Here is a 15,966-nt window from a genome sequence, read left to right as displayed (position 1 = left end):
AAGTAACGGACATCTCTTCGGGCAATCTAACCTTCTCGTACGAGATAAAAATCTCAAACGTGGTACTTCTTTTGCTCTGTTTAAAGAAGAGTAAATAGCTTCCAAACATGAAAAAAACCAAATAGTTACCACTTTCTTCTCCATGGATCTGCTATATTTTACAGTACCTTGTTAGGAGAGTGACCAAGGCTCATCTTAGTATCAAAATCCAGAGGGGTGGGTGAGTTACAGCTCTTGTATCTATCAAAATAGAAAGCAAGATCAAGCTCATCGAACTTCTCTTCCGCGCTCGGTACATCGTCCCCTCGAGTTTGGAATTCGATATAGCTGTTGTATATATCATAGGCATGGTGGAGAATTCATCGAAATTGAGCTTTCCATCTCTGTCATGGTTCATGCGCCTGCATATTAAACACAAGCTGATGCTTTGGCTTTCCATGACCAAAGATCATTGAGATTCATCCAATTCATTGCAATTTACAACAACAATGGAAGCAATAATCAATCAAAACTCAAGACTAAACTCTCTCTACCGTTTTCATTTTCCCAATATTTCTTATTTTAACGCTCAAACATGCATAGAGACGATGACCCGGCACTGAATTCATCTCTTTTTTTTCAGATTTCAACGATAACCCATTGAAAAAGATGATAAAACATTTGTGTCTGCTAATTAACAACTTCAAAGAAGGAAAATGAAAGAGAAAACAGAGAAAAGTGTTGAAGGCTGCAAATATAGAAATCTCTGATAGGGTAATGAAAACCAAAAGAGCATCATTTCTTGCAACATTTCTTGCCGAAATGAGCATCGCAGAAGGAAGCAGCAGTAGCATGATATAAAGAAAGAATGAATTAATTCCCATTTGCATCTGCTGCTCTGTTTGGAATACTCATTTGAGCAAGAAACATTGCAAGGAGGATGATAAAACTCACACCTCTCTCAACTCTCATTTACTGTAACCATAATTGGGCGATGATAGATGGAATTACATGAAGCAGAAGCATGTGGTTTAGTTTCTTATAAATAGAAACCAGAGAGGTGGAAAGCTGGGTTTGCAGGGAAATGAGCAAAAGAACATGAAGCTAGGGAATGGCGACAAAAGTGGTTCTGCCAGCCTGGTAACAACCTAAGGTTTCTTTCTTTTTAAATTTTTCCTCACAAGTCAGAACTCTGTCTGTCTCAATTATGTGTTGGGTTTGGTTGGTTTAGATTTTGAAGAGATAGGAATGTTGGGTAAGAAAGGACACAGATCTGAAAGAGAATGTCAGGTGGTATTGTGGAACGACAGCTGAAATTGCTTCAAAACCCAACAAACTTTCTCTAATCTTTTAACTATTCATTTGAGTTTCTGAATATGTAAATGGGTTTTCTTTCAAACACTCATTCCATTCCAAGGCTTCAATCATATTTTCATAAACGTCGAACCATATATGAAAATTGAAGAGTTCAACAAAAAAAAAAAAAAAAAAAAAAAAAAACACAAGTGCGCATCCGGGGAATCGAACCCCGGTCAGTACCGTGGGAGGGTACTATGATACCACTACACTAGATGCGCTTTTTTGGTGAGGTTGAACTGTAAATTAAATTATAAAAGAGTAAAATCACAACCTCAAATAACAATGAAAGCAAAAACATCAGATTTTCTCCCTACAAAAAGTTGTGGTGGATGGGTTCAGAGTGCAAAAATGAAATGAAAATAGAAAACAGCAATAATGCTTCAATGGGAGAGGGGGTTCTCTCTGTGGAGATGTATTACTTACCAAACTCATCAAGTTGTTTATACAATACAATACATATGGTGATACTATAAAAACTGTATTGAAATCATCGACATCCCAATTCAGCTCTTCCTTCAGGACTGATAGTTGGATTTACACAAAGCTTCTGAAGATCAATGTAGCCTATGATTGTGTCCTCAAAAACTGCATCTTGTAACTCAGCATCATCAAATGTGGACCCTGAAAGTACAGTGTTCTTGAACAAAGCTCCTTGGAGATTGGCTTTTCCAAAATTTACCCTGTCTAGAACTGCATTCGAGAAATCAACACCTGCAATATGTAATGATATACTTAAAGCCATATTATTAGGAGGCTGGTAAGCTAGCATGTGTTGAACTCCTGGATTTTGTCTATGTACCATATCAAGTATTGGAAGCACTAGATGCGCTTCTTTGGAAACTAAGTCATTCTTAAAGCCATATTCGTGCTAGAACAAGAAGATTTGTTACCAACCCACCTCCCTATTCGAGTGGGGGTGAGATAGAGAGAGTTTTACCCTTGAAGCTGGCTCCAACAGCATAAGCTTTTGACATCACCACTTCAGAGAGGTCTGCACCATCAAACTTTGCTTCTGACATCAACGCAGCAGCAAGAGATTTCCCTTTTAACTGGCTCTTTTCATTTGTGTAGTCACAGAAACGAAGATCAATTGGCTTATCATACACACCATTTGCTTGACCTATTGTGTTGCCAACAAAAGCACGCTCACATCGGTTGGGTTCTGTCGACAGTGGAGGAAGCCTCTGCAAGTCCCACATATTATGAGTTCAACAGCTTTCTTCTTCAAACTCAGATATTATAAGTTGTTTGATGTTTGCCACAGAAAGTGGACGATGCTTATCAATCATGACTAGAAAAGGAAGAACATAAAAGAAAATAGAGTATCCGAAGGACGATGAACTGCATGCTAATAGAAAGACTGGTGAAGTAGAAAGCAGGGCTTCCAATCCAAATTACACATTCAATCCCCTGGAGAGTAACTAGGTTTAACATCTTAAGCCTAAATTTAACTTCATGATAAGTTTTTGGCTTATGTACCCAAACATCATGGTAAGTTTGAATATCTAAGAAGTCATGTCAATGGTTAAATCAGTACTAAACCCAAAAGCTATTAACCTGATTAGCTGCAAACGCAGGAGAGGTATTTGTCAAAGCCCAAACAGCAAGAAGACCACAAGCTACAGAGCCAATATGCTTGCAGGGTGACAAGCTCTCTCTTGGTTCTGCCCCATTCCTATTAGCTGTAATTGCAGGACACGAACGCTTTTTTCATCAGTTAATAAAATGGTATGCCAGAAAAGGCTCCATTAAAATATAACTCATAATGCTTGGATACACATTCAGTTAAAGTCCAGTTCACACGATATTCCTTTCCTTTCCCTCTACGTGGTGAAGATTTCAAATCGCATTCAGCTAAGCACATTTCAGGGTATGCAAAAAACGGGACTAAAGCATTAGCCAATTTGCACAGCCACCATCTTGATTCTAAGCCTAACAACATAAGATCCGAGAAGATGAAAGCAGTTCTCCCCAGATTCTGACGCAATTTACCCACAAAAGGGTACTCAGTGTAGCAATGATTCGAGTAAATAAACGCATTAAACAAGTGTTCAAAGACAAAGTACGTAAAAGTTGAGACAGAAAAAACTCGAAGCAGATAGAAGAAATGGTAACCTGAGCAACTGATAGGGGCGAGCGAATGGGAAAATGGGGCTATAACTGGTGGGTGTTTTGCAGAGAAGAACCTGCGAGAGAAACCATTCTGAGAGAATGGAATTGATAAAGTCGCCATTTGGAAAAATGAATTCCCTCCCGCTCGCTCGCTCGCTCGCTCTGCCGACTTATCCGTTCTGATATGTTGGGGATCTGATCTTGACAACGTGGCAGTACACGTAGGATTTTCACTTAGAATATCCGTTTCCATTAAAGTTAAGATTTATTACAAGCAATGAATATAAATTTGGATAATTAAAAATAAATAGATAGACTAAAAGAAAAGAAAAGAAAAGAAAAGAAATATAAAGCGCAACAACGAAGATTGCGTTTCAACCCGACATATATATATATATATATATATATATATGCAATCCCGCGTATTAATCGAATTTCACGTTTTGTGCGTCTTCTTATGGATCCCCCGAACGGCCGGCCTTCCTTCGAAATCCACATTGTCTCTTCCGTCGACTCTCCTGACTACAGTCAGCTAATCCGCACGCTGACTCGCTCTAAGCTTGTTGCGCTCGACGCCGAGTGGAAGCCCCTTCGATCTCCTAATCATTCTTCATTTCCCAGAGTCTCGCTTCTCCAGATCGCTTGCCAATTCCACTTGGACCAGCCGAATGATTCCGTGGTTTTTCTGCTCGACCTGCTGTCGCTTCCTTTATCCTCAGTTGGGGATTTGTTAAGGGATGTGTTTGTTTCACCCCATGTTTTGAAATTGGGTTTTCGATTTAAGCAAGATTTAGTTAACTTGTCGACTACTTTCTGCTCCTATGGCGGCGTCTCTGGGCTTGATCGTGTAAGTGTTTGCCTCTTTTGTTTCGTTTCGTTTCATTTCGTAGCTCGTATTTGAGTTCCGGTGTTTCCAGATCAGTATTTTAAGTTTCTCCTTATATGTATTTTTTCTAGATTGAACCCTTTATGGATATTACGAGCATATACAATCATCTTCAGCATAAGCAATATGGAAGAAAGATGCATAAGCAAGCGAAGAGTCTTGCCGCTATCTGCAGTGAAGTTCTGGAATTTTCTCTTTCAAAGGTTTGCCCATTTCACTTCCACATGTTTCTAGTTTCACGTTCTTTAACAGTACTTCAAATTACCTTTTTGTTTGCATCTAACCAATATTAGCTGTTATATATATTTTTTCAATTCAGTGATGTTTGATAACCAAATTATTCAGTTGTAGCTGTCCTAGTAGGCTGTTTTGGTGGTCTTTTAGAGCTTTCTCTTGAATCTTCCCGATGAGCTGAGGCTCTTCCTCAAGTCCATATGATGAAGTACTTTTGTACTAATTGTTAATCTTGATTTGTATCTTCTTTAGGAACTTCAATGTAGTGATTGGTCCTATCGTCCCCTTACAGAAGAGCAGATAGCATACGCAGCCATGGATGCCCACTGCCTGCTCGAAATCTTTAATATCTTCTACTCCAAGGTTCTAAAAGAAGGTCTGTCGTGTCTGAACCTTGGGATTTCTAGATCCAAGATTTCTGTTGATCCATAATACTTCTATCTATAAGAAAGCCTGAAAGAAAATGATTTCTTGAGTTTCCATGTTAATATTACCCAATGAGCTCAGAGGACATTTAACTCCGTAAAGAAGTAATATAGGAAGAATATAATGCCTGTGCCCTTCATGTCTATGGGATTCTAGTTAGCAGTATTTTTCTCTTTTTTCATTTTTTTTTTTAAAAAAAAAAAAGAGAGAAAAGAGTCTTTTCCTCCTTCACTCCAAATTATATCAACAGTTTTATCAGTTCTCTAGAACATTTTCTTGTGCTTGGGAACTCCACAACTAATGGTGGCTATTTATTCTATTTTTTTCAAACTCTGAATTCATTGCCATTGAAGTCTGCTAATTCGATTGCCAAAGCTTTTGATTCACCCTTGCATGTTCTCAAGCCAATAGCTGATTTTACATCACATATAAGGAGTCAGATGGATGTTTCACATTATTTAGCATATTAAACAAGTCATTTTAGGTAGAAACCTCTGTAGTTGTTACAATATTGATGTGGTCAACTGTTGTTCTGAAAGTTTATGATTACCTCATGCATATCGAAGCCTATATTCACGATGCTATTATCGATTGATGGGAAAGAGCAATATTGGAAGTTACAGCTCAGTATGCACCATTTGAAGTCAAACCAGTTTGGTTCCCTTCAACTTCCCTCTTAGAGCAACTGCCTTTCTCTAAGTATATGAGAATTGGTTAGAATTTCTACTATTTATTTTGCTGCTTCCTAGATTTTGCAGATTTTTACTCCCCACCCCCTTCCAAGTATAAATGATAGCAAAGTGATTAACTGTCCCTGTGTTGGATTTTCAACTATCCTATAGATTATGAAATTTGTGATTCTTAATTCTAATTTCCAGGAGATGTTTTAAGGAACGTTTCTGCAGTTCCTTCCATTGAAGTGAATATTGGGTTGAAAGTGATTCTGGAAAAGCAAGATACGCATGAGAAGATATTAAGGACCAAGATTTCTGAAGCCTCATACATTATCAGAGCTACTGCATCCGATTTTCCACAGAGTACGCCTACTGTAAGGGCACATTGTTCTGCGTCATCGAGTATAGATTGTATGCCTATGGATGAAGATCTTCTGAAAATTGTCAAGAGATATGGTGAAAAAATTATTTTGAAAGAGTCGGACAAAATGCCCAGGACCTCCAAAAGAAAAGGCAAGAGATCATCGACTATGAAAGTGGTTTGCAGTGAAAAGAAAATTCTGGGTGTTGAAGATTGGCAGGGCCAACCACCGTGGGATTTGTCCTTAGGGGGTGATGGATGCCCTAAATTTCTATGTGATGTTATGGTAAATATTTATTTTTCCCCCTTTCTCCTTGAGGCTTGTAGGCTTTATTTTCTTAAATGAATGTTATGCAAAGTTGCAAGACAAGAAGAAACTAAAAAATAGAGCTCTCATATTTTAGGGATCAGTCAAATTCTGAATCATTGAATATAGCACTTCTAGTAAAAAGTGTTTTTGGTAATATCTTGCTCAATGAGTGTTAGGCCCAAGTTTAAGGGACAAGAATAGTTTTAATGGATGATAAATGTCTACTCCAGGTTGAAGGTCTGGCAAAACATCTGCGTTGTGTTGGGATTGATGCTGCAGTTCCGTTTTCCAAAAAGCCGGACTCTAGGTTTTAAATCATTAACAGTTTTAATGGCTTACATTTTGCTTATTTTGCAGATTTAATTTGTTTGTTATCTATGGAGATATTATCCATGCAATCTTTTGTAATTCTTTATCATATGTAGGGAATTAATTGATCAAGCATGCAAGGAGAAGAGAGTACTCTTGACCAGGGACGCTAAACTGCTGAGACATGAGTATTTGCTATGCAATCAAATATACAGAGTTAAAAGTCTTCTAAAGAACGAGCAGTTACTCGAGGTATAGATGCCAATTTCTTAAAATTATTGGCTATGGAAGTCAAAAGCACTAGTTAGCATATAGTGGACCAACCACGGTGGGGATCTTGGAAACAATTTTGTGAGAGAACTAAGCCTCTTGAACGTTCCTTAAATTCTTGGATTTCCTTCTTTCAACAATAATACAAATTACCATATCACATTGGCTTTCATGTATCAAATGCGGGTCCCTATCACTCTCCATTTCAAATTTGGTGGAGAATTATAGGTTGAAAGATTTTTGGAGATGGGAACGGAAAAAGGAACTTGTAATTAGATCAATGAAGTAATAAAGATTTAGAGCCTTGGGACTTTGGAGTATCTTGCCTTAACAGCCTAGTTCTGAAAACAAAATCAAATCTCCAGTTCGGTTATTTTGTAGATAGGAGGCCCATGATTCTAATTTTTCAATCATTTAAAGTGATTATACAATTGTATAACACCTGAAGTTTATCTGTTGTAGGTTATTGAAACTTTCAATTTGAAAATTAGTGAGGATCAGCTGATGTCTAGATGTACCAAATGCAATGGAAGGTTTATTCAAAAGCCGCTTACAACGGAGGAGGCTGTGATGGCAGCAAAGGGGTTCCAAAGAATTCCGGACTGTTTGTTCGACAAGAATTTAGAGTTCTGGCAGTGCATGGACTGTCACCAACTATACTGGGAGGTAATATTCTTCTGTGCCTTCGTTCTGCAATGAGAAAAACTTTTGAGTAGGGAGGTCTTCATGCACTTAGACAATATTGGTAATACATTCTTTTTGAGGCTTAACAATTTAAGCTATGCAGTACCTGGCGATAAAATATTGAACTTGCTCATAAAGGGATAAATAATAAAGCATAAGATTGATTTTGTTTAGTCTTTTTTTACTTATTTAATGGCCCCAACTATTAATGTCTCACCTGATAAAGAGGTCACTTCGCATTCTTCATTTGCACCTTACTCTTATGTTACATTTAGAAATGAAAAGGGTAACGAACATCAGCTTTAATATGTATACTTCGAAATTTTGCAATTTGAAGTTATTAGCATTCGTATCATTTATTGTTGCCTAGGTGTTCTGGTATATCTGATGCAGCCTCTCCGCATTTTTTACAGGGGACACAATATCACAATGCAGTCCAGAAGTTCATTGATGTTTGCAAGTTGAATGAGTAGGTTAACATGAATGATCATCATGAACAAAGAATCTAAGCAATTTTCTCTCCAGCAGTATCTGCCCCTCAGCTTCATCATTCTGTATACGACCAACTAGCACACCTCTTGGCTATGGACACATCCACCGAGTCAACTCCTGGGGGGAAATTTCAGGTGCAGACAATGAGGATCCGGTGACTTACTGGTAAATTGCGATGGAAAAAAATTGGAGCATGAGTTTAGCCTTTCTGGTTACGAATATAACGTTTTTAATGAAATTCTTTTTCTTAACCTTACTGATTGGTTTTGGACTTTCAACTCTCTTTTCACGAGTTCTTGATAGTGAAGATATACATTGCGCATATTAGGTAAGGCATACGAGAAACTTCACCTTTACATTGCTTAAACCTCTTTCTTTTGGAAAAGAAATAGCAATGCATTTCCCATAAAAGCCAAAATTTACTATTTCCTCTTCATTTGTTGTCATGAAGGATGTAGAAGAAGATTATTACATCTCATACACATGAAGCTGAATCATAAAAGCACATAGGTTTAACTTCATTGGCCTGCTTTTTCCACATTAATCAAAGTCAAGTTAGAAAGGGCGGATTATGATATGAAAGATTGGGGGTAATCTTTCATTTTCGATGGCTGATTTTCAGCACCTGATCACAAGTGGGAAGTGGGAAAACTTAAAGTTGAAGTTTAAATCCTTGTCAATGGTTGATTCTTTGAAGGGTCCCACCTGCTAATTCTGCTTAGTGGGTGGATCCACCCATGCTTGATTTTGGGCTATAGAGTCTATGTCTTGTAAAGATTGCAATGTTTATAAAGGGAATACCTTCTGGGTTGAGGCATAGGAGGGATAATAATTGTGCCATATTTAGTCACTATGCTCGTCTGAGTATTTTTTTTCTCTGTTGATCCTGCAACTCAAATTTTAGCCATGAAAAAGACATGGACCTTTGTCACGAGCGATGACATGCTCGTTTTCACTCAGTGAACACCTAACAATCAAATCACTCAAAAAAAATTGGATAGTTTTATTTTGCAACTTTGGTTGGATACATATTCACGGTATTGTTTTGTGATAGTATAATATCACCTTATGCGCATAGACGTTCCTACAAAATCATATCGTGACAAATTTACGATGTGAAAATTGATTATATTCTACTTTAAGGTCATGATACAAATAACCTTGTTTTGATTTTATCACCAATCTTGAAAGAACTTGTTATTTTTGAAGTTTTGGCAATTATAATTAATATATTTAGATATAATAAATTAGACATAAACATATAGGTAAGCAAAAAGAATATATACGATACAAGTATACTAATTTGGTGTAGGATGTGAAGTGTATATACAACAAGAAAACCCTGCAAGGTTTCTAGCATGGTGAAATTAGCACCAAAAAGAAATTCCCCATGAAATTAAAGACTAAGGAGCATGAGGAGGAAGAAGAGTTGGAAAACATAGTAAAAGCATATTATGACAAAGAAAGGTGGGTTGAGACAATAATAAAAGCACTCAGCTTTCTCTCTCCTACTGTTGGCCGACACACATAATAAAGAGCCGCACAAAGGCAGGGCTGGATCTTGCTTTTGGACCATCTGCAAGAAATAAAGAACACAGAACTGCACTTTGCGGATCTCCTTCATAACTCTCCATCCCAACAATGGATTCTGCTCGATGGCCACAGGTATGGCTGATTGATTGACCCTTCTCTTTTCTAATGGAAATCTGTGTGTGTGTTGAGATGAATATTGGGGCATGCAGGTTGAGGTTAAAAGCATGGAATTAGAGGAAGAGGGTAGAAAGGCAGGTTTGGAGAGAAAAGCAAAGCCTGGGAAAGATCAAATACTGAACTGCCCAAGATGCAATTCCAACAACACAAAGTTCTGTTACTACAACAATTACAGCCTCTCCCAGCCAAGATACTTCTGCAAGTCTTGTAGAAGATATTGGACAGCAGGTGGGTCCTTGAGGAACATTCCAGTGGGTGGCGCCTCCAGGAAGAACAAGAGACCTCCTTCACCCAATTTTCCATCACCTCCAAAGAACAACAATAAGGATTACATGAGTAATGGTGATGATGATGATCAGGGCAACTCCCAATCATCCAATATCAATACTCCTTGCCCTTCTGCTACTAATATTGCTACTTGTTGGCTGTCGTCTGATGATATGAATGATCAAATAATGGTGAGAAGCAGTGGAATAATGTCCCCAAGGGAGCTGATTCCTTTTATACCCATGCCTGCACCAGCTCCTCCCCAGCCCACTACTAGTACTAGTACTGCACCCGATGCTTGTAACCCTTCAACGACATTATTCTCCACTACTGTGGAGGATTTCAAGCAACTTCCACCCATCATTTCTACTGATCATCAAAATGGAGCCAAATTGGGAGAGGTTCCTGCTTTTTGGAATGGGATTTACGGAGGAGGTTCATGGTGAGCTTCATCACAAAATAAGCTAAAGCTGAATATACATATATGTAACTAAAGTTGGGATGATTTGATATTGTCATAGCATTTTTATGTATTTATTTGTGTTTAGGGATCCTCATATTTTCTGCATAATCTCACTCAAAATTATGAATTACAGAAGATCAAAATTCAAACTTTTTATAAACTCTAGAATGAACAACTATCCATGCTTCAAAATACACACAAGTAGGGGTTAAATTGCCACCAACGATGATGGCAGACATAATAACACATACCCTTTCAATCAAACATCACATGTTAGGCCTAATTACCTTGTAGCTTCTATGGCATGCCTAGTGTGTTGACACAAATATATTCCATTTCAAATTTTTTATTTAATGTTATTGATTAGTGTTGGTTAACATGGAATTTAGAGCTGATAGGGTTCCTCTTACTATCATTGCTTACTTTCATTAATGCATTGCATAATTTGTATGATAAAAATGATATGAATAACAAAAGACAAGTAGATTTATAGAGGAAGGAATCATTGGGTTTGGTTTCCCTAAGTTTTTAAATTCTTTTTTATAATAAGGGTTGAGAATGGAAAAGCCGTAGGACAATGATGAACATCATGAGCTCCATTTGCATTTCAAAGTTTGGTTGGTGAAATGTAATTTTCAAAGTGTGGTAATCCATTTTTATTTTTCTTTATTCTTCTCAACTTCTCAATCAAATTTCGAAACGAAATGTCGAAGAAAGATCTACCTTTTTATTTCAAAACAGAGCGAGTAAAAAAAAAAAAAAAAAAAGTGATGTTATTCATTTGTCTCATTCAAATAAGTAAATCACTCAAAAAAATGATTCAAAAGTTCATAGATTGACCGATAATTATGCATGTCACGCACACTCGCAACGGCGTATTAACCATGGCTCGCGTGCATGAGCTAGTGTCACTATTCACTACTTTGTATAGAAAATCAAGAATTTATGAACTTATTACACTTTTTAAAGTATAAAAATCATAGACAAATATCGAAGTTACTTGTTGACAATAATATTTTGAATTTCGTCGTGAAAATTGAATTAACTCAACTATGGTCTTACCTAAACTTAACCTACCAAATGGAGGAGTTTTTTTTTTTTTTTTTTTTTTTTTTTTTTTAAATGAAAAAAATAGTTTTGATAAAGTTACAAAATTTAAGGAGGACGAAGATCTATGTGTGTGTGAATAGTTGCCGAAATGGTAATAATTTTATATCCCAATTGAGAGATAGAGCAGGCAAGAACTGGAGGAAATCCGAATCATTGATGTTGTCTGTCTGTTCCATGAAAGTAAAATTGTGAACTTTGCAACTAATAGAGTCCCATCGCCCCAACCCAACGGCTTCCCAAAGGGAACAACCGGGCTGACCTACCTTCAACATTCAAGGGACTCGCTGTTTGATCCTAAATTCACCGCCTTTTTGAAGGAGCATGTCGGACGCTTATTGGAGGTATAGCGACTCGCAGCAGCAACCTCCGTCGTCGGTTCCTTCCGTCGCCGGGAAGCGCCCTCGCGTCGATTACGGTAATAAACAAACAACTCCATTGTCTACCCTCTTTCCCGCTTGTTTCGTACATTTGGAATTAGGGTTTTCTTGTGGCCACTGAATTTGAGGTTTCCCCATATATCCCCAGTTGCTAAATTGTACTTCGATTTTAACGAACTTTGAGTGGAAGATGGGATTTCTGGAAAACCGTAATATGCAGAGATTGAGTCTGTTAACATGGGTTTTCTCTTAAAATCTTATCTTCATCCATTTGCTGTAGACGTGTTAGGAACTTTCCAGAATGGTTGGAAGGTGGTTCCCTGCGTGCTGTTCTACACCATCCAACCTCATCATTAAGTGCGATTTGTGCATGGTTCTGTTGTCCTCCAAGATATTTTCTTGCTCTATATATCAAAATTTTACTGATTCGCCGACCACGTTTTGTGGAACTAAGTATCTCCATAAGTCAAATTAGACAAATTTATTGGTTTTCACGAGTGTCAGGATCGTAGTGACTAGAGGGTGTCCTTAATGCGCACTTTGAAATTATCTGTTCTCCTATTATTGAGTTCTTACTTGTAACATTTTGGTAAAAGGCTCAAAGTAAGCCACTGAAGGAATGCGTTTTTGTCAACCATGTTTCTAGTTTCTATTCAGAGTATGATTCTTTAAGAGATTTTCCAGAAACAAACCAATTCATTAAAACAAGAAGGTAAAATGGTGGTCTATTAATGTTCATAACTGAAAGCTTTGCATATTAATGTTCACATCATTCTTTATGTTCTTGACCTAGTACTTTTATTTTTTCGAGTCATGATGTCACTGTTGATTGAAGCAACACAATTCTGTGTGACCTCCTTTGCAGACACTTTGTTTCTTTTTCTTTTCTATATTTGGCACATAATTCGTGGTTAATGTCTTGTAGATACCAGTGGTCCTCACGATTTGCCCAACTATTACCCTCGTCAAGATGATAGACCAATCCTCCAAGGAATTAAAAGCGTTGATTCCATCAATGAGTCCTATGAACGTTACCTGCGCAGCGCGGTACTTGTTTCACTTTGAAGGTTCAATTCTGTTTTCTATGTGTTTTCACATTCAAGTTCATTCTATTTAACCACGCAACTTCATTTTTTTTTCCAGAAAATTTCATCTTATGGTGGACAGTCTGCTAGACCCGTTGGTGGGGGAGTTCCTGGTCATTCAATCAATGATCCTCCTCCTATAGTCGGGATTGGGGGTGTGGTTTCAGGGGCCAATGTTAATGATAGAAGTGCGAGCTTTGGAGGTGGAAGGCCTAACGTACCCCTTCCTCCAGATGCTTCTAATACACTATTTGTTGAAGGCTTGCCTTCCAGCTGTACACGGCGTGAAATAGCTCGTATCTTTTTCTAATTTTTTCCATTTTGCATTCTTGTATTGTTAAAGGCATTCTTGTATTGTGTTACATTGTCTCCCTCACATTCCCCCGTAGATATATTTCGCCCTTTTGTGGGCTACAAAGAAGTGAGACTTGTTAACAAGGAATCCAGAAATGTAAGTTGATATGTTGAAACTCTGTTTTCATTTAATATGGGACGCCACTAACTAAAAAATGAATTTTCTTTACCTAACGTGTGCAGCCTGGAAGAGATCCAGTGGTGCTTGGTTTTGTAGATTTTGTGAGTCCTGCCCATGCAGCCACGGCAATGGATGCCTTACAAGGTGTGCTCGCAGCTTTAATTATCAATTTCTTTACCGTTGTTTTCTGGCTGTTGAACATTTGCACTTTTGTTTTTGTCTCTCGACAGATGTCACTATTGGAGAATTATGTGCCTTTAATTTATATATTTATTTTGACTTGTCTTCACGAAAAAGTTATCCATTTGTCTTTCTCCTGCATAATTTGTGATGTCCTTTAGATGTCTTTACCCAAACATGGGCACATTTGTGTTTATATATCTATACAAGCTATTCTCCCAAGGTACAGATTCAGACATGTTTGGGGATGGTTTTTTATGTGTATCATATGGCTCTCTTTTCTCCATAGTGGGAATGTATTTGCATGTGTATCATAGGGTTCTTAGATTCCAAGTTGTGTGGCTTGAAGAATTTGAGTTTGTCGATGCTCTCCTGCATTCGACCGGTGGGAAATCTTGTTAGTTTTGTAATTGGTATCATAGATTATGCAGTCCAGCATCTCATGTTGACTTTCAGTTCTTCAGCAGATGTGAAGCTTATTACATTTAGGACCAACTAGCCATGAAGTTTTAAATTATGATTATTAGTTTAATTGTGTGATTAACTCGATGATCTTTGACCTATACATTCGATACCCTTTCTAATATTCACGTTAAAACTCAACCGTGAGATCACATCGCCATGAGTGTAATAAGGTCCTTTTTGATATGCCCTTTTGAATTAAATAGTAAAGTTGAGTATGATAAAATATAAAGGTGATAATTATACCATTTGTGATTCAAATCGTTTTGCCACGCCTTGTATCCGATATCTGTTCTTTTCCTATCTCGTCGTTCTACACGTAGCTGTTGCATATGTCAGTCGAGCTCGATTTTGCAGGTTATAAATTTGATGAGTTTGACCGTGACTCGGTCAATTTAAGGTTGCAATTTGCTCGCTTTCCTGGTGCAAGGTCAGGTGGTGGGCATCGTGGAAAGCGTTGAATTATGTGATTTCGCAGGTGATAAAACGCCTTCTTTGATCCACTCGACCAATTATTCTCTTTGCCACATGGTAAAGTCCAAGGAAAAGTTTATTTAAACGTTGAATCACTCTAAATCGTGGATGAATCTTGTGTAGGATTTGCGCGTACTGTGAAGTTATGAATTTGAGGCAATGTGACAGTTGGATATCAAAAACCGGAGCGTATTAGTTAGGACCGATCGAATTCGTAAACATTAATATGTGTTGGAATCTTGTGATTTGGAGCGTTATTTTATGTTTACAATCTCACTCTGTATTTATGCGTGCTGATACGAACGTGTTGTTGAGCTGTGCTGTGGGATAAATTTTTGCGTTGATCATTATTTTCGACTAAGTGAGAATTTCAGCTCAACAATATCCAGACATGAGTTCAGTGACGAAAAGAAGTCGTCTTACTTATAGATTACACTTCATTGTTATTTTCCTTCATTTTTCAATTTAAAACTATGTTCCAAAGCTGTGCATTTTGTCTGAGAAGAGTTTTCTTTACTGCAATGTGATCAGGTAGAGAATAAACTGCATTCTCGAGCTGACATGATGCATTGAGTTTGGAGACTACGGAATGCTGTAAATTGGAGTACTCATTTTTTGATCTTTGGTGGTTTCTTGCACCATCGCTAGACATAGGATTCACAACACTTTTTCGCCCTAGCCCTATATTGGAAATGCTTTCCCTCTGGGCATGTATGGATGCGCAATTCCAATTGTGGAGTTACTACTGAAGGCCAACTGAGTAGCCCTATATTGGGTTTCTCGTTATGATTGCAAGGAGCCTTGGCAATTGCTGCTAAGACTTAAGCTTGGCTTGATATTGATTTGTTGCTTGTGGCCTTTTCTACTGGTGAGAAAACGTATATGCAGAATTGAACAGCAACATGCTTCTGGTGTACCAGAAATAGACAATGGGAGTGTAAGTAATAGGAACGAACTTCATATCAGAGCTTGTTGTTGCTGCTGCTGCTGCTGCATTTATGGTGAGGAAATTTATGCACACAACAAAACGTGGTTGCCTGTCTCATCAAGAGGACATTTTTCTGTAATAATGGAGGAAGTCTCTGCTTCCAGCTTAGAGACGGAAGGTGGGAAAGGTTATAGAATCCGCATTGTTGTTGATTTCTTTAAGAAATATTCCTTACAAATTAAGCAATGGAAATGGGGATTCAAACCAAAGCTTTGTTTTAACTTCACTCTCAATCCCGAGTGATAACTGGAATAGGGCTAACATTTTAACTGTTTTAAC

The 15,966-nt window shown here is 37.7% G+C and overlaps 4 protein-coding genes, 1 long non-coding RNA gene and 1 other non-coding gene across 10 annotated transcripts; 3 read left to right on the top strand and 3 right to left on the bottom strand.

Moving 5' to 3' along the window:
- Positions 1–166: 166 nt before the first annotated feature.
- LOC147789363 (uncharacterized) lies at positions 167–1,376 on the bottom strand. Its single transcript, XR_015411740.1, has 2 exons — positions 991–1,376; positions 167–401 (listed from the first exon to the last, which is right to left on the bottom strand). It is a non-coding gene; the product is annotated as an uncharacterized LOC147789363 (long non-coding RNA).
- Positions 1,377–1,485: 109 nt separating this feature from the next.
- Positions 1,486–1,556, bottom strand: TRNAG-CCC (transfer RNA glycine (anticodon CCC)). Its single transcript has one exon. It is a non-coding gene; the product is annotated as a tRNA-Gly (tRNA).
- Positions 1,557–1,692: 136 nt separating this feature from the next.
- Positions 1,693–3,615, bottom strand: LOC111810856 (thylakoid lumenal 17.4 kDa protein, chloroplastic). The gene is made up of 4 exons (XM_023697664.2): positions 3,454–3,615; positions 2,896–3,020; positions 2,276–2,522; positions 1,693–2,049 (listed from the first exon to the last, which is right to left on the bottom strand). The coding sequence occupies exons 1-4, from the start codon at positions 3,569–3,571 to the stop codon at positions 1,826–1,828; spliced, it is 714 nt and encodes a 237-aa protein (XP_023553432.2). The 5' UTR covers positions 3,572–3,615; the 3' UTR covers positions 1,693–1,825.
- A 251-nt stretch (positions 3,616–3,866) lies between these two features.
- Positions 3,867–8,352, top strand: LOC111810853 (3'-5' exonuclease domain-containing protein). The gene is made up of 8 exons (XM_023697662.2): positions 3,867–4,297; positions 4,408–4,539; positions 4,823–4,946; positions 5,875–6,317; positions 6,572–6,648; positions 6,767–6,902; positions 7,383–7,586; positions 8,018–8,352. Exons 1-8 carry the CDS (start codon positions 3,908–3,910, stop codon positions 8,075–8,077), a joined length of 1,566 nt encoding a protein of 521 aa, XP_023553430.2. The 5' UTR covers positions 3,867–3,907; the 3' UTR covers positions 8,078–8,352.
- A 1,010-nt stretch (positions 8,353–9,362) lies between these two features.
- LOC111810854 (uncharacterized) lies at positions 9,363–10,624 on the top strand. The gene is made up of 2 exons (XM_023697663.2): positions 9,363–9,761; positions 9,839–10,624. The coding sequence occupies exons 1-2, from the start codon at positions 9,738–9,740 to the stop codon at positions 10,517–10,519; spliced, it is 705 nt and encodes a 234-aa protein (XP_023553431.1). The 5' UTR covers positions 9,363–9,737; the 3' UTR covers positions 10,520–10,624.
- A 1,087-nt stretch (positions 10,625–11,711) lies between these two features.
- On the top strand, positions 11,712–15,805 carry LOC111810849 (RNA-binding protein 2). 5 transcript variants are annotated; one of them, XM_087117671.1, is made up of 7 exons: positions 11,714–12,061; positions 12,949–13,070; positions 13,167–13,404; positions 13,498–13,559; positions 13,646–13,727; positions 14,583–14,703; positions 15,231–15,805. In XM_087117671.1, the coding sequence occupies exons 1-6, from the start codon at positions 11,968–11,970 to the stop codon at positions 14,684–14,686; spliced, it is 702 nt and encodes a 233-aa protein (XP_086973797.1). In that variant the 5' UTR covers positions 11,714–11,967; the 3' UTR covers positions 14,687–14,703; positions 15,231–15,805. The 5 variants fall into 5 exon arrangements, with proteins under 5 accessions (XP_023553421.1, XP_023553423.1, XP_086973797.1 ...); XM_023697654.2 differs by lacking the exon at positions 15,231–15,805 and adding an exon at positions 14,823–15,145 and having other exon boundaries at positions 11,715–12,061; XM_023697655.2 differs by lacking the exons at positions 14,583–14,703; positions 15,231–15,805 and adding an exon at positions 13,814–14,313 and having other exon boundaries at positions 11,713–12,061.
- The last annotated feature ends 161 nt before the right edge of the window (positions 15,806–15,966 follow it).

This window comes from Cucurbita pepo, chromosome 14 (genome assembly GCF_057944985.1).
Source record: "Cucurbita pepo subsp. pepo isolate OVF chromosome 14, ASM5794498v1, whole genome shotgun sequence".
Classification (NCBI taxonomy): Eukaryota; Viridiplantae; Streptophyta; class Magnoliopsida; order Cucurbitales; family Cucurbitaceae; genus Cucurbita; species Cucurbita pepo.
Note: the sequence above shows the minus strand (reverse complement) of the source record. Positions and strands in the feature narration are given on the sequence as shown.